Genomic DNA, 18790 nt, shown 5'->3' with positions numbered 1-18790 from the left:
TCTTTCTTTTCCATAATCTTCCCTTCTTTTTTTTATCAGTAAATAATACTTAACTGTTCAGATTTAAATTTTTAAAAAAATATTTTTATAAATAGTTTATAAAAATTAAAATCTCAACCGTTAAATATATTAATCTAATGGTTAGAAAATAAAGAAAAAGAAGAGAATAAAAAGAAAGATGAAAGGTTTCTGAACAGTATAAAACCAAGGATGATGAAAATAATGAAGGTTAGGGAAATACACGTGGCGGGAGCAACGGCGGCAACCGGCGCTGAGCAGTTGAGGGTGGGGAGACAAAACCCCTCTTCAAAGGAACAGTGTAGCGCACTACCTCCTCACTTTACCTCCTAATCCCATCTTCTTTCATTTCTTTAAATTATCTCTCCATCATTTCTCATTGTATCCCATAATTTTCATTTTCTAAATTATATATTAAATTTCATTCAACATACTATATCAGATTTGCCTATTTAATGTTCACCTTATGAATGTCTCGACAATATATATGATCAATGCGGTACTGGTAGGTGACCAATAATAAATCTACGTACACTAATATTTCATAGTGGCATGGTACACCATAATGTACGAGAAATTTCTGTTAAGTTATGTTAAAAAACATTGCTTCAACTTTTAAAATCTGTGATATTTCTAAAACATATCACCGATTTTCAATCATTTCAAAAATGTTAAAAATTTACTTTTTGTAACTAAGATTACTGATATAGTATTATAAGCCTCCTGTGGACATATATGTATGTATGTTTGCATGTGCGTGTGTTTGTGAGCGTAAAGGGTTAAAATAATGAATAATTTTATGGCAACAAATTTATAGGTATACTAAGATAGGAACTCAATGAAATTTGTTACAGCCAAATATAAATTTAATTAAAAGATTTCAATTACATTTATTACAATAAAAACTATAAGGAGGAAAAATAATTTAACTAGATGTTTTTAAAATATGTTTATATACAAATTACAAGTGCACAGAAGAATTAAAATGCCTACCTATTAAAATGTGGTAATCAAATATGAAATGTATGCTCATATGCAACTGTGAATAAAAGGAAGGGTCAAATGCCATTTTTACTCTAAAAGTATTTGTGAAATAATGCCGGCAAGAAAAATTTGCGAAGTAACAGTGAGTGTTTGGAATTTCTTTTTAACTCAGTATCATTACAAAGAGTTTTTTTTTTTTTAAAAAAAGAGCAATGTCGCCCGGTCATATTAGTTTTTAACCTAGTCAAGTTATTATTGGGTATTAAATGTGGACAATTCTCCTAATAAAATTTTAAATACTGATTCACTATGTTGTAAGGAACCAACTCCTTTCATTAGATTTAACTTTTATGATATTAATTATTAAATGCAGTGCCCGTTTGTGCAAGTTCCTGGAAGCAAATAGAGATTCGATTTTCTTTGTTCACACACACATGCGTAAATTAAATAGAATCTGAAATTAGAGTAGTTTTATTACAATAAAATTGAGTTGCATGGAAAAGGCCTTTTTGCCATTTTAATTTCTGGGACCAAACTCTGCGAATAGTCGAACATGGGAGTGAGAACAACTGACACCAACTTTTAATTCTCCCACGTCCTACTCACTAAGTGTTGGAATAAATGAACCATGTAAAAAAAAAAGTTCATTTCAGTTTTTGGGGGAAAAAGAAAGAAAGAAAGAAAGATCTCTCACGAAACTTTCTTATGCATGAGGCTCTCACTTTTCCACATGAGATTAGTAAATTGAGATCCATGCGTGCTTATGATCAGATAGCATTTATTTTAGTCGAGAATTTTGCACAGACCAGCACGTGATGTGCTTCAACAGCCGTGAATCTTCATTCACAATCCATTCATTTGAAAATATGAATCCTGCCAAACCCCCTATATTCAACTTAACATGTAGCTATATAGCCTTATCTTTTCTTCTTCATTTTTTTCTTTCCCTAAGTGGTGTTGCAGGTAATGGTCGTTTGTCACCAAAATATAATATATATGCAAAAGATAGGAGAACAAAAAATAAGCTTGACAAGAAATAAAGTTGCATTTAACTGGTGAAAGAAGAACAAAAGATGACTTTAATCGCCCTACCGAAATAAAAAGGAAAAAAATTACTCATGGATGAGAGGATTCTACTTGCTTTAGAATGGAAAGTGATGAAGGAGAATATAAACCAGAAAAGTATAGGAAGGCAAATCTTTCTTTTCATCACAAAGGAGGGAAAGTGGGGGAAAGAGAAGAAAAGAAAATGCCTGCGTAAATATAATGGTTGCTTTTAAATTACTGCCTTTTCACTTTTTCTTGAGTTTCCTTTTATGGCAATATATTTATTTTAGCATCTTTTGTCAATTTATAAATAGAGGGGTTTAAAACTATTTCTTTTCCATTTAACTTGTAAAAGCGTTTTCCTTTTCAAATATTTTGATTGCCTTCCCATCCCAAGTACTTAGCAAGAGATTTTAATTAAAGAGGAGGAAGCACGTGCCATGCTGACTTGCTGACTGAGGTTAATAAGATCAGCATAATCCTACCCACCAAAATGATGATTCTCTATATATATCAACTTTCACTGTTAATTAAGTACTAATAACTTCTATTTATCTTACAAGTTACCCTGGGATATATAAAAGTGGAACCCATCATTTTACTTTTGTCACAAAGACTTTACTACAAACCAAACCAGAATGAAAAGTGGGACCGATTCAAACACATATAATATATATTGAGGGATATGATTAAACAGAAAGAGCCACATCATAATAGCCACAAAGACACACACACGCTTGATCTAATTATAAGGTATCATATTTTTTGTTTCCTCAAGTGGCCAGTCTTGTGGTTGAAGACTACAAGCACACAGAGAGAGTAGAGACAGAAAGAAAACCAACATCTCTTGCTTGGAAGAGAAGCTTATTATATGAAGCTAGGGACAGTAAAAGATAGAGGAGATAAATACATGATTAATGTTGGGATTAATTATTTTAAGAGTCGCCATCCTGCTGCGAGAGATCGGATCAGACTAGACCTTGTTTTTTGGTTTTTGGTTTTTGGTTGGGGTTACATGGAAAAGTGAGCTGGGTTGTTTGATAATGAAGGTGTAACACAGAGATTAAGACGTCGCACACATGATAATAAAGCTTCCGACTTCTGAACCAAATGACCCTTCTTTTAAGAATAGGTCTGCCTTTCATTTGTTTAATTCTATGTGTTCCTGGGATTTGATTTATTGCGCAAACATGGGCCTTCCTCACTTGTTTAGCGCTGCATCATCTGCCATATCTGCTGCCTTCTTCTTTTCCAAACTAAAATTCAAATAAAAGAAAAAAGCTGTATTTTCTTTTTCTTTTTCTTGTGTCGGTGAAAAGTCTTTTACATCGTATCGCCATTATATATCCTTCTTTAGATATATTCCGGGCTCAATGAACAATGAATGACAATTTGAAAAACTTTTATTGCACTGATCAAGCTATACATATTACTTCCAGATCTTATTAAATTTAATTGGGAATCGAAAAGATCGTCAAATGCTATTTTGTTGGGAAAATTATTGACGGACTCAGCAGAGATGAAAAAGCAAAAATAAAATCTTTCTAGGCAGACTCAATCTATACAAAAATTTCGCAACAACACATGAACAGGTCGGTTAAGTTCATACAGTTATATTTTGTTTAACCCTACTATATAATTTCACCTGTTTTCTCCGTCTAAGCACACTCCGACATGTTTTATACATTAATATACGTGTATGAAGAATGGTTGAACTTCTCTCATTACTCACAATTCATTTAACCTTTGTCAAAAAAAACTTAGCACGCTTTATTTAATATTTATATAGAGAGTCCCTTCTTACTTTGAAATTATTTTTTTTTCACAAAAACCTGGAGTAATTAAGTATTCCGAAAGTGATAGTAAATCTTTCCTAACTTAGTAGTGAGTATATATTCACAATTTTGATCTATTTCCGGCTTCAATTCCATAGATGTCCCTCCACGAATAAACATGACATGTGTATGGTCATGTTACTATTGGAGTCTAAATGTGAGAATTAAATAACTACTAATTTACAAAATAGAGGTTGGAAATTAAATAGCGAGTAATTCGTGAAAGCAAAGATGATTGTGGGGAGAGTAGGAGAGTAAAGGGGAGGAGAAGGCAGTTACACGAAAATCAAAGGGGGCATGGAAATGCGTGGGGACAGCGGAGGATTTGGAAGAAGAAATTGAAGACGGGACGAAGGCACACATTAATGACAGATTCACAAGAATCCAACATGCCGCATCTAATCTCGGACTCCATGCCCACAATATTGACTTCATTCACTGATGAACCCCGATTGATTAATCCCTTAATTATTATTATTAGCATTTAATTAATGAAGAGAACGTGAGGGTGTGTGTGGTGAGGAAGGCAAGAAATGAAGGTGAGAAGGAACGACGACGTTCTAGGGAGTTTCACCTTAAAATAATGAAAATTAAAGAACAAGTTGAAGGGGGGGGGTTGTGATGTGGTTTGTCGAATATGGTGTTGTTTGGCTATTGAGGTTAGAGTGAGTGTCTGTATGTGGGAAAAGCTTCACTTGGCTCAATGGAACACAGCACCCCCAGACCGAGAGAGCCATTTGCCTACATCACACTCGCACCCTGCGTTCTCCAATGTTACAACTCTCCACTTTTGTCTTTTCTCGGTTCAATTCCCTCCTGGTTTTCACACGCCTTGTTTGTTGTGACCATCCTCTTTTTTGGTATTCGGATCTCCAGCTTTCATTTCTCAACTTGCATTCCCCACCTAACTGTGTAGTAACTCAAAAGTTACCATGCCCCACACACGCTCTCCAGCGAGGGAGTACACTAGAAATTATATGGATTCATTAAAATGAGGCTTGTATTATACTCCCTTCTGTCTTTTTCATAAGAACATGAAATTTAAATTATCTTGATGCTTTTTATAAGATCCCACTTGTGGTTCTAAACATTTAATGTGTTTTTGCTATTTTTACTTCTAATTAATTTTATATATTAATTGTATTAATTAAAAGTTTTACTGCATTCTCTTTCGTACTTTTTCTCTCTTACTTGCCTCTTATAGATAAGGGCATGCTTAAAAAAGAGTTTATTTCTTACATATTTATTTAAAAATTAAGATGTTTAAAACTAGCACAGGTATAGTTTTATGAAACAACAAAAGTTGGGATAACTTGTTAGTTATATGAATGGTGATAAAAACTAGTGTAGGTATAACTTGTTAGTTACAAGGAAAAAATAGTTTTTTTTTTTTTTGCTATTCACAATTATTCTATTATTAGAGACAATCTTGTTCGAGTTACTATCATACATTAAATGTGAGCACCTTATCGAGATAGAGAGGATTTAATTTAAATTATCGTTTACCACGTTACGAGGGATTAGCCTATTTTATTAGACCCAAGTCACCCAACCCCTAGTGTATATACATAGGTTTTAAGCATACAATTTATTAGAAGAGGTTTAAATACAGTGTATGCAACTGGGAAGTAAGGAAGAATGAGTGAAGAGGTGGGGAGGTAGGGTAAGAAATGAAAGAAAATAGGGAAACATGAAATGATAAAGTCACATGAGTGAATTTAATTATGCACACCACAGATACATATGCACCAGCCTCGTCACTGCCACTCCTCAAACCCACACCCATGTTTTACACTGTTTACTTGTTCCCACTTCCCCCTTCATCATGTGACTCGCCATCACTCCCATTATTACCTCGACTTCCCATTTTCCTTCCCATATTATATAATATTAATTAATTCCCTACAAATTCTTAATTATGTTCCCTATTCGTCTCTGTTTCACACCGTTGAATGCTGTCTCTTCTTTACAATGATTTACCGAGTAGCCAGTTCGAAGAATTCACTTCATTTAATCATAAATTCATATTGAGGGGGAAAAAAACATATGACCATGCGTGATTAGAGAATTTGACATAATAAATACAAATAATTTGACCTGATTTTTTTGGGGGGGTTTTGGAAAAAATTTCTTATAACGCAAGAAATAATATTTATGCAATTGATTAAAGCTGTGTTTGTGTGTGTAGTTATGGTTGTGCTCCGCTATTTTTGTGTCGGAAAAATGCAACATCTCATGTGAGTAGTGCCTGATTCCGGCATCATCACCCCTTGGACATTGATCAGTAGTCTTTTGATAGACATCACCAAATATACTTATTATTCATGGAATGCACATTAAAATTACAAATCATCTATTTTTTTTTTTGGTAGGTATATACTTTCATTCTAAGAATAATAATAATAATAATTCAAGATTCAAATTGAATACTACTGTTTTAAAAGAATAATAATAATAATAATTCAAGATTCAAATTGAATACTACTGTTTTAAAATAGAACGAGTTGAGTCGAGAAAACATGGAAGCACATGTATCTGTGTACAAAGCGATGCTACATAAACCAAAACAGCCTTCCCCATCCAAATCGGCAAAAAGCAGTCCCTTGAATTTATGTGCAAATTTTATTCACTCTCTATTTTAATTTGTTGTTTTTTCCCCCAAAATATATAATTCCTTAATTCTAAATAAGAAAGCCCAACCACCAATCATTGCGTGCCACATAACGACGCCTGTCTTACCTGGAGTGGGGAGGGCCAATCACGGCCACCATCACCCCCTTCCACTTGCGTCTCCTTCCAATTTATTTATTTTTCGTTATTTCTTAAAAATTCAGAGATACAACCAAAAGGCGTCGACCTCTTTGTTTTATGCACTGTTTTTGCATGCGATATTTCGCCGGGCCGGTTCTGGATCTCGCACACAATATCTTGTTTCCAATTAATAAGCCGTTTCTTTTTCAACGTAAATTGGCAATATTAGGGTCAATATTTCCACAGTGAGTAGTGATGCTTGTGCCTGTGATAGCGGGCAGCAAAAATATCATTGGATGCTGTTCAGTTTTGTACTTTTTAAAAAATAAAAATAAATGTTTTGGTTTACACAAACCGGACAAGGAAAGGGCAGATTTGTATCTCGAATTTCAGCAATCTCCCCACTTGCTGGAGTCTTTTGCACAAGTGGCTAACGCCATATATAATTATATACTTTGACCTGTATTTTTAACCACCAAAATAAATAAATAAACGCAATTGATACTCACCAATTCAATTAAAAGTGAGGCCAAATGACAGACAAGAAAATAACAAACGGTTTTTGGAAATAAATTAATTACAGGAACTTGTTGGCTTTGTTAATTTGTTGCTAGTGTGTGTGTGTGTGTGTGTATTTTAAAGAAAATCATGTATTCACGGAAAACGGCAAACAAAAATCAGAAGGATTTTTTTAAAAACAGTGAAATCCTAATTAGAAACGAACGAGGGCATATGCCTTATATTAATTAGTTCTGCATGTTTAATGGGGGGGCTTTTTAATTCACATACGGGTTAATAATTGATGGTGTCCAGCCTATCATTTTGAGTGGTCCATCCTAATTAATGGAAGTGAATGGGGAATAAAAAGGAATAAAAACTAGTAGTGATATACTCCTCCGGTCCTTATTATAAGACCCAATTTGACTTTTATTTGATCCTAATTATAAGACCCAATCCATTTTGTCTCTTATATTTATGCATTTTTTTCCAAGATAATCTTTCTAATAATGATAGCTTTAGCCAATATACTTAATTAGCAAGGATATTTTAGGAATCACAACACTTATTTATTATAAATAACCAATTTAACTTACTTCCTTAATCTCCTCAAATAAGTCAATTGGATCTTATAATTAGGACCGGAGGAGTAATATTTTGTTCCTTAAGAAAATGAGCCTCAAAATATTTTTTTTTTTTGGGATAAAGTATAATTTTAACCCCAATCTGATTCTTCAGATAAAGTTTTGTCTTTGATCTTCTTAGTGGTGTAATTTTAACAATAATCTTTCTTTGTAGACGTAATTTTGCCCCTCAGGGCCAGAATTGCATTCAAAAATTTGCGGCAAAATTGCACTAGAGAAAAAAAGATAAAGAGTAAAATTACACTTGAGAAATAAGATCAGAGCAAAATTATAATATTAAAAGATTTAAAACAAAATTATATCTGAAAAATAAGATCATGATCAAAATTACACTTTAACCTTTTTTTTCCGGAAAATACTGTGAATATGGGAATTCTTAAAACGTGATTAATTTGTTGCGAGACAGAGAAGAGTTAGATGGGTGAAATAAGTAACGGTGGTTAGTTTTGGTTAGTACGTAAAAGGAGAGGAGGAGGTCGATAAAGCAGCCGTACGTCGGATGGATGTGGGGCCCACGTGCTGCTGTGGAACCACTGGCCCGAGCAATGTGTGCGCCTCTGCGCTAGGCAACGTATCAACCTCCCTCAGGCACGCCACACTCTTCGTTCTTTATTTACTCTCTCACACGCGCTCCTCCAAAAAGCTCCCCTCCCTTTCTTTTTTTCCCCGTGCCCAAAATATTACGCGACTTCTAAAGCATGTTTCTCTTTTCTCTTTGGAATCAAGGAAACCCTCCCCCCAAAAAAAAAATCTGTGGGAGAATAATTTTGACACTTGTTCGGAACAAATGAATATCACTATGTGATTGCAAAATTTGTCCTGTTGCCATATAAATGCTGATCATAAATAATCCTCCGCTGCACATTCTTGGAGCGTAATCACCGTATATAAAAACGTTGACATTCTTCCATTCCTTGATTTATAAGAAACAGTTCGCTTGCCTTCCATTTGAAAGGTTTCCTTCTTTTAGATTTATCATTGACTCCATGGCAAAAACCAAACATTCCCCCTGCCAATCACTTAATGCTTGTTTATTATTATTTAGCCCAGCAAATACTCAGTATTCTGATATGTTGTACATTATGTTAGAAGGAAATAAATCCAACGTCATAATGCATCCGACTGGTAAAATGATTTTGAATCACAGCGATTCATTCCCCAAACGTTACTCTCGTCTTAATTATATCCTTTTTGGGAAAAAATATAATTTATATTCAAACGTTACTGATGTGGGTCAAAGCCGGTCCTCCCATTTGATTTTTTCCTGGCCATGCCCTATCATTGCTTTAAACCCAAGCAAAGCTCAATTTCCACAATAATGGATACTGCGGAGTCCTATTTCACTCGAGTGTTCGCCGTTTTCCAGCGTCGCTAGAGAGTGTGTGGCACGACTCCCTCCCGCGCGTACAGTAGGGGCATATCTCGATACATGTAACGGTGAACAGGGGGAAAAACCCAGAGACGTACAGAATCGAATTATAAATGGCGGCGAATTCTAGGTTGCCCGCCACGTTAGTTCTTAGCTGTAAAAAGTAAATATTATAAAAAAATCTGTTATTAAACGGAACCGCAAAATCCAAGTTTAAAATAGAAGCTCTTTTTTTTTTTTTCCCGTCTTTAACCGCTAGAAAAAAAGAAAAATCAGTGGCCCCACCATATGGCCACTGGCCAGCACAGCCTGAAGTGTTTCCGGAAATTGACATTATTACGGAATTACCCTTGACCTTCCCGCCTTAATCACTCGCGTTCGTCGGCAAATCTGGGGCATAAATCAGGGGAAAAGGTAAATTAGAATCAAAGATCCTTTTTTGGTTGGTCAAAACAATTTGACCGATTAATATTAAGTGTGACCGGGTATCTTGGGCCTCACGTGACCGGCATCGCAATGTTCGAGATATGATTACTCAGCACCGTTGATGCTTCTTACTCCATAGGTTCAGGGCTCCTCTGCGGGCCCCGGTTCGGCTACGTGTCAAGATCTCAAGGATGCGGCGGGACGTACCATTTTGCCACATCTTTCCCTCACACCCCTTGTAAATGGGGTGGGGGCTATGAAAAAATCTGAATGGTTCGTTATTTTTTCGCGGAAAAAAAAAAAACTAAAACTGATTTGCATCAAATTTAATTTCATAATTTTGAAGAAAAAGGGTAGTCTGATATCGCGAGCGTGCCTATCTCCGCTGTTTGATCCTATAAAACAGAGATTTCGGTGTTTCGGTCCCCTCAAAAACTAAACTGTTGGTTCTTGGTTCTCCATTTGAGCTCTCTTTTCAAATTCAACCGGCACTCTCGCTGCTTAGCTTTGTTCTCCATTCCCACAGCCACACAGAGCGTCCAGGACCCCAGAATCTCCATCTTTTCGCCCCCCCTCTCTATTCTCTTCGATTTTGAATCCCCTTATTCTTCTTCCAGGGCGCCAACATAGTTTTCCCTTTAGAAACTTCAAGGAAAGTGTCGCCGAGAATCGCTCAAGATTATCGGAATCCATCCCAATAATTCTCCTTCGGCTTCTCCTTTAAGCCCTATTGCTCTCACTCGGGCTTTTCGCTCCTCCAGCGGTTTCTTTCTCCGCCCCATCATGTTAAAAGCTCCTCTTTTCTCTTTATTCCAATCTCTTTCTCTTCGGTTCGCGTTTCTTCACTGACCCCCTCCCATTTCATTAATACTATCATTATTGCTTTTCTTCTTCCCATCCCCTCCCACCTTTGTATGTCTTTTTGGCAGATTTATCAACAAAAGACCTTTGGAGTGCTCCTCTTAAAGTTTCAGTCTTCTTCTTCACGGTTCTCTTTTATTCCAAAGGCCGGGTCTATTTGTTTCGCCCAGAATACGCTCTGCTTGGGATGGAAATCATGGAACAGAGTATCCTATGCAAATACACTGTCCACGAAAGTGTCACCAAGAAGTACACCAAGCCGGGTGCGGCCAACAAGGCTGCCGATGTTCACAGTCCCATAGAGCCCAGAGTGGTACGGATATCTGTCACCGATCCAGACGCCACTGACTCCTCCAGCGATGAGGAAGGAGAGTACTGCTTTAGTCGACAGAGAGTGAAGCGTTATGTGAACCAGGTTAACATCGAACCGAGCTGCAGGAGCTCGGTGACTTCCAATCCGCGGAAGAGGCCCGCAGGAGAAAGTCAAGGCTGCCGGCGGCCGGTTAAGGTTTCTTCTACGAATAACGGAAGGAAGTTCCGAGGAGTACGACAAAGACCTTGGGGGAAATGGGCGGCGGAGATTCGAGATCCCGCTCGTCGTGTACGCGTGTGGTTGGGCACCTTCGACACTGCAGAGGAAGCAGCTATGGTGTATGACAATGCAGCGATTAAGATACGTGGACCAGACGCGTTGACAAACTTCGTGACCCCGCCGCCGAGGGAGAAGCCGGAAGAAGCAGAAGTGGCGGTGAAGCCGGAAATGAATGTAGTGGTGAAGTCGGAAGCGTCGGGCTCCGGCTACGATTCCGGCGACGAATCACATCGTCTGCCATCTCCCACGTCAGTGCTGCAATTCAGAAGCAATTGCAGCGAAGAGACCGAACCGCAGAAGGCAAGCGAGCCTGAAAAAGAGAGTGAGGCCGAGACGGAGACAGCCGAAGTGGAAGGTGTGTTTCGGGAGTGTGAAGGCGAAACGAGTATGCCAGATGAGAAGGTGGACTATTTCGGGTTCGACACGCAGAACGAGGATTACTTCGGGTTCGATATGCCAAATTGGGAGCAGGTGTTCGACTTCTCGACGCCAGAACCGGAATACTCATTAATGTTCGAAGAAAGCCCTCCGTTTCTGGGGGAGACGACGGCGATGTTACCGGAGGAAGATTTCAGAGTGGACGATATGATCGTGGGGGAGGCAGAGTTGGAGTTGGAGTTGGAGAAGTCATTCTCGCCGTCGACGCCGTGCCAAATGGACGATTACTTCCAAGACATACTGTCGGGTTCGGACCCTCTGGTGGTGCTGTGAGGGGGGTCACTCAGGGAGTGGAGTGTGAGTTCCGCGTATTGCCGCCGTCCCTCGCCACATTTTGCTCCGGTGGCAGCCATAAATATGAGCATTTTCAAATATTATATTTATTATTTGTCTCTGAAATCTCCGAGATAAATAGCAAACGGAGATAGTCGAGTGAAGTTTTGTTTAAGATTTGTATTTGACACTGTTGGTTGCTTAATAACTAGCCTATGTTGAGAGTGTAACATATTGTCCCGGCAACTATGAATCCAAAAATGTATTAAGTCGTTCCTTATGAGTCTTCAATCTTTCACGACCATTCTCGTAATCGGATCGGGAGCGAAAGTGCCAGGTCGCAAAGAGCAGATTCTTTTTGTTTGTTTAATTTTGATGTCGATTAATGGTTAATTAGTACTAATAATTCTTCGAAAGAAGATAACAGGAATGGAGAGCGTGGAAGGGGAAGGCGGTGATTGCGGTGGTAGGCGGGAGGGAGGTGTGAAGGGGAGGGTGCCTTTTTCTGGGGTATTGATGATGAGAGTGGTGGCCGCAAAGCAGCCGTATAAAGGAAAAGGCGAAGGGGATGAGGAGTTGTCGGGACTCCTGCTCATTCCCACCTTTTTTTCACCTCCACGTTGTACCAAACTCATTTCTGTGTAAAAACTTCCGCAGGAGCGTTTCGTGTTGTGTTTGACTTTTGAATTTAATTGGCCGGAGCCGGCAGCCCCCCTAAAATGATTCCCGGAGAAAAAGGAAGGAAATAAAGTTAGCAAGTCAAATTGAAGGAATCATATATAGTTCGGGCGTGAATGAATGATGGGTGCCAGATTTCTTCCAATTCGCTCTCTCACGAGACAGACGTGACACGAAACGGGATTGAGTCCCGAACGTGGAGGCCCGGCCGCCCAACCAAGGCCGTTTCAATTCAAAAAGGCAAAAAATAAAAAAGAAATACGTGAAATGTCTTGATAGAATGAAGAGGTGAGGTCCCATGACAAGGATGGAGTACTCGTGCAATACTTTAATTGAGAAAATAGGCAGCACTCGGACACAGTGTGCGCACAAGACAAAACGGGAAGCTTGACACGGACACAAATTCAAGATTCCTATTGTTTTCCCTCCCCTCCATCTCTCTCCTGTAATCGTCGCTGCCCTTTTTAAGTGTATTTCTTGAAATATATTCAATCGACGAATGTGTAGATGTAGTAGGATGCATAGATGGGGAATGTACAAGAAAAGAATAAAATAGTAGAGTATTATATGGGGGAGACGAAATGGGAAGAGAAAATGAAAGCAACGGAAGAAGAATTGGTTGAGTATGATTCACTCCACGGAAATGAAGATGGGAGGGCGGGGTTGCAAAGTGAATGATTATGATTGTGTCCGAAGCAATGTACATTTTCGGGGCCATAGGCATACCTGCCGTTCCCATATGTTAGAAATGAGGCAGCCATAATGAGAGTCACGCGCCCCTCACAATCCCAGAATCAGTCTGCCATTATGATTTTGAATTGACATGCTCCCACATTCTTCTCTCACTCTCCCTTGTTCAGTCACATCTCTCCATCTCCATGTTCCTCCCCTCGGCCATGCATGGGCTCCATTCTGAGGCTGTCAAAAACTCAGGCGGCAGCCTAATCCCAAGCTTTTTTCCCCACTTCCTCTGCCGCCCCGCCTCCTCCCATTATTCCTTTCTAGATACCAATATATCATCACTCTCCTCACTCCTCTTCCTCTCACAGTATTCTCCTCTTCATTCTTCTTCCTCAACTCCCTCTCTCTATTCTTCTCCAATTTTTATTCCACCGTGTTTAACACCACTTAATAAGAATTGCCGCTGCGAATCTTAACAGCACAGTGAATATGACTAAACTGAATGATCAATTGTGTATTTTTATGGTTAACAAGATATTTTGATAGTATCAGTGGTACTTTAAGGGAAAAGGCGTGTCATCATTCCGGAATCGTCCTTTTATTTTATTTTAATTTTTTCATTCGGAGAGGGAAATCTTCAGGAGTCTCCCGAATCCACCAACCACGAGAAGAAGAAGGGAAAGGGAAAAAAACTGATGATGAAGAGGGAAAAAGACAGGGTCCGGCGGGGGCAAAAGAGAAAATGACAACCACATTATTCCGCCACCATAATTCCCAGTCTATTGTCCATCAATATGAATTCTCAGCTGGCAACCTGAATCCCCATTATATGTATTTCTTTTGTCTTTTTTATGCCGATCAAACCCCACAACGTGCCTCTGCAACATTCCTTGTACCTCAAATACTGTATCTGCCTTCGTATGCACGCCGTATGTATACGTATGTGGATTAATGCGGCTCGGCGGAAGAGTGGTGCTGGAATTAAATGATGTCGTTTTGAAGCCATTACTGCAGGGGCGTACAGCTTACCAACTCTGCCTGGATTGCAATTAAACAAGTGCTTCATTTATATTTGAAGTTCGTTTTCACTTATTTTTGTGGCACCTCACCTGATGGGGTTTCCGCTTTCAAATTCATAATTCATAAATAAATAAAACTCATCAGCTGTGGAATTATTAACTGTGTGCTCGCTCGCCCTACTGCCAGCCTTCTGTGCGGTACTACTTCGTATCTAAACCCTGCTGCCACCTTCCCAGCATTCAAATGCCTCACCTAATGCCTTCTTCTTCATTCATGCAAGTACTGTGTCGGTTTTGTATTCCTATTATTTACTATCTTTTCTTGGTTTGGCTTTAAATACCATCTTTGTGCCTATTTTTTATTCTCAATTCTGCAACTTTAAGTCAGTGGCATGTAAGAAAGTTGCAGGGACATAATAATACGGCTATAGAAATTGAAAGCAAGCTGCTGCCGAATCATTTTTTAATTTTTAAAACATTTTAACTAATCAATATATCAATATAAAAGTATAATACAATGAGTACGTAAAATTATTTTTTAACATTTTAGTGTGTCCTTTTTTTAAAAAAAATGCATACCCCTTTGCGATGTGCATACATAGAATTGATTTACTTTGTTTTCTTAACAATTGATTTGTTTTTCTCAACTTTGTGTTGTTATGAAACGAATTAAGAATCCCTGTACGTTTATATGGGGTTCAAGCTGGTTATTACATGAAATTTTAACAAAATATTGCATCAAATCATAAAATAATAAAATGTAGCAAATAAATGAACATGATAAATGATCAATTACAAAATATATTACTAATATATAAGACACATGAGATCATAAATAGTTTTTAAAATATTAATAAAAACCAGAATGTTGAAAATTTTAAACGTTAGGAAAATAATGACAAAATTAGTTGTGCGGAGTCAAAGTTGAGAATATCATAATTATGAGCTCTTTTTTTTTTTTTTGGTTGTGTATGTTCTAATATATAGTACAGCAAAGGACCTGAAAATCTCATTTTCAAAAAATTCAAATGAATAAAAAAAAAAAAACCATCCCTGTGAATATGACATAAAATTTCAGGAAGCAGCTCCAAAAGGCACACTGTTCATGATGAAGCAGCAGGCATGGCTAGGAGGAAGGACATGTTTGAAATGATAGTTTCATGATTGTAAGGAGTCCTATGAATTTAAAAACATTATCCTGTGATGCAACCTATTTCACTATAAAAATATCTTCCTGCCCATAAATTTCTTTTTTAATGTCAAAGTTTCATGATATCTGCTTTCACGTGAGATATAATTAAATTTAGAACTTCCTTCGATTCACTCTGCATCATCACCCACATCTCCAAGCACTACCGTTTATATATAGTTGTGTTACTTTCACTGTACCAGTCGGGGGTGGAGGGGCAATTATGGCCTCTGGTCGATCACTTTTAGAAAGTATGCATAAAAAGCTTAAAGGACCTGACATTTTTAGATGGTTTATTAAATTCTAGCCTATGCGACTTGCCAATAGTCCATAAGGTCATGGATAGAACCCCAACAAGGTCACCTTGTAATCTGATAGTGCTTCAGTTATTCTGTCATTCTACAGGCACAGGTATATATATATATATATATATAACTATATATATAAGCAATTAATAATTAACAAATTAATAAACAAATAAATAGCTTATAACCATACAACCGAACTGGTGAAAGCAATGAAAGGACAGATTCTAGAGACTGATTGATCTGAGAGTCACTTTCAGTTCCGTAATGGGTTTTTCATTATGCAGACAACGATGGAGTTGGATCTGATAATGTGGGTACGAATGAGGAAGAGAGGTGTCGATAGGGAAGCGGCCACTCAGAAGAGAGGAAAGTGGCCATATAATGGGAATTATGAAACAGAAATCGTTTTGAATGATACGAAGCGAAAGTGGATGGAGCACTGCTGGCAGCATTGGCAAAAGCTGGCCTGGCATGATGTTATATGGCCAAAGCTTGCCAAGGACGAAGGAGCCTCAGAATTGTACTGTGCCGTGCGTACAGGTTTGAGCTGTTTTCTGTGCAGAAAGAAGTAGGAATGTGGCTGATCAGTGTGAACGAATGATGTCAGATTCACGAGTTGCAATAGGCCTTGTCCTTGACTCACACATAGCATGATATGTTATAAGAACAGTATTAAAGTGGGCCATGTGCGTATTTACACATGAGAGTGATTAATGTTAGTATGAGATTACAAGAGGGGATCCAAAATATAGTGATGATATATGATTCTAGGGTCGTATGTTCTACAATCAAAGGGAGGAGATGAAGAAAATGATAGAAAGAGGTGAAGAAGGGACAGTATTTTGGTGGGGAAAATGCGGTGATAGTGGGCATGTGCTGGGGATTTCTTCACTTTGTGGTGCCGACGGGGGCCAACACAGGACTTGAATGAAGTCACTTCGACTTCACACATGACGGGTTCCATTTAAAAAGGGAACAGAGGTTTGGGTGATATTGAATTACCACACATTATTAGCTCACGTTCTACTTAGGGTCTACTATCCATGTAGATTTCAAATAAACTTGGAAAATGGGAAGATGGTAAACTTTTTGAAATGGAGGAGATACAAGTCATGTTGCAATGGAACGAGGGGGGGGAGAGAGAGAGAGGGGAAGTTAGGTGAGGAATTGAAGAAATGTGGGAGGCTTTTGGGGAACAGAGTTAGAGGCAACTTGGTACGCTCGCGGCCTACCAGCCTACCTCTCTATATTGCATTGGTGGCCACCAGAATTTCTCATGCAACCACTGCTATGGTCAACTCCATCAGTGCTTTCTTCCATTTAACTCCTGCTTTTCTACCGCTCTCCTCTCATTTATAACCTTAAAGTATCCCACTGGATCTTACACTTAATATCGAAGGTAGTATAAGATATGCCATTAATTTTTTTTTTTATTAATTAGTTTCACCTTTTGCCACATCATGAAATGACCTTTTTTTTAAATATAAAAAATACAGTTCAAAGGCTTTTTTAATTTCAACGAAATATATTAGAAATTCAGAACGTATGAGTGGAAATTCCCCATTTCTAATAATTCAACTCTAGATTACTAAAGGAGTATTTGGATAAAAACCAAACCATAATTTTAAAAATACTTTAATCATATAAAAATTAAATATGTAAAATAATCTACCTCATTTTACAAAAAACGTATTTTTTAAAAATACTTTTGGGTGTTCCTTTTTTTTTTTCCTACAATATAAATATTTTCCTATTGAAAGTAATCCTATTTGAGACACTGTCAAACACTAAATGTGGACACCTCTTCCAACAGGATTCAAATCTTAATTCGTTACTTTGTGAGAGACTAGCCCTTTTTGCTAGATCTAATCCCGTTGATTTACTTTTGGGTGTTCCTCAATACTCCCAAAGAAGTCAAGGCCCATACAATTGGACGCATGCTATTGGGCCGTCTTAAGTAACAATGGGCCCCACTCCATTCCTCTCCCCACTTCGCCCCACTTGTAGGCTCCGCTCCTCCAAGCTTTTCTTTCGTTCCTTCCTCCTCCGAATTTAGAAAAAAAAAGAAGAAGAAGAAACAAAATATTTGTCAAGCCTAAATTAGCCACCTCCCCCCCGGGCCCCAAAAAAATATTCCTGGGTCCCGCGAAAGCTGAAAAACACATCTTTAATTTATTATCTAATATTATTTCACAGCCTTTATTTGAGAAAAAAAAATTAACGGAAGAATCTGCCTCCCATGCCTTCACTTCAAAGTTTTTTTTTATTTGCGTGTGTGGGTTCGGTTAAATAATACTGTTTGTCAGGAAAAATGGAAGGAAAGTGAAAGATAGTGAGGAGGAAAAAGGAGATCACGTGAAACACGCATGGCAATTGTGAGGATGCAAATTGTATGTATGTTGTGAGTGTGAAAGGAGTACGTGGGAAATGGGAATGATGAGGAAGCGTCACGGCGCGTTTCAACGGAACGCGCGTCGTGATCCCCTGCGGAGAGCCCCACAGTGAGGCCTCACCCGCCGACACAAGTCCAACCGCCCCTTTCTTTCAAAACCCCTCCATTTCCCTCGCTACAATTATACCATGTATCATGCGTCCCCATTTCATTATCTTCATACATATTCTCACACACACACACCTTGTTGAAAAGTCAGGGCAAAGATTATAATTTCATCACGTGATTGGTCGTAATTTCACAACGCATGGATTATAGCTATAAACCCAAAAAAAATAATTGAGAGTAATCCTCATTTGACTCTAAACCACCACAACCACGTATATATATTCAAAACGGGGCCCTTTAATTTGGTGAGTAGCCCCGCGCATCGTGTTTCGCGTAGTAAAGGCAGAGGCAGAACAAGGATCCAAATTCTCATGAACAGGGGATGGAACAGGACGGCGTCCAAAATATATGAATAACTAATTTGCAATGCTGTCTATTGTCAGGTAGTGAGAAAATGAGCACGAGACCCGATGCTTTCTTGCACGCAGACAGGCCGAAGCAATGGAGACTTGGAGAGATTTGATGTCGATGTCGTACGTTCTCTTTGACTATCTCATTACATGTTTTCAAACACGATGAATGTACATATAACTAATTTGTATTAAAAATGTTTTCCCGTTTACTATGTCGGGAGTTGAACGTGGTCGGGCCGTCCCTATATATATAAAAAGAAGCATTG

At 38.2% G+C, this 18790-nt stretch overlaps 1 protein-coding gene across 1 annotated transcript; it reads left to right on the top strand.

Moving 5' to 3' along the window:
* Positions 1–10408: 10408 nt before the first annotated feature.
* Positions 10409–12012, top strand: LOC114743368 (ethylene-responsive transcription factor CRF4-like). Its single transcript, XM_028931575.1, has one exon. It carries the CDS (start codon positions 10621–10623, stop codon positions 11734–11736), a length of 1116 nt encoding a protein of 371 aa, XP_028787408.1. The 5' UTR covers positions 10409–10620; the 3' UTR covers positions 11737–12012.
* Positions 12013–18790: the final 6778 nt, after the last annotated feature.

Source organism: Neltuma alba, unplaced genomic scaffold (assembly GCF_004799145.2).
Source record: "Neltuma alba isolate B1F8T4 unplaced genomic scaffold, ASM479914v2 tig00004001_pilon, whole genome shotgun sequence".
NCBI lineage: Eukaryota > Viridiplantae > Streptophyta > Magnoliopsida > Fabales > Fabaceae > Neltuma > Neltuma alba.
This window is presented reverse-complemented; position numbering and strand designations above follow the sequence as displayed.

Excerpts from the sequence above, each read along its gene's own strand:
- LOC114743368 (XM_028931575.1), top strand. The coding sequence starts at position 10,621 with ATGGAAATCATGGAACAGAGTATCCTATGCAAATACACTGTCCACGAA.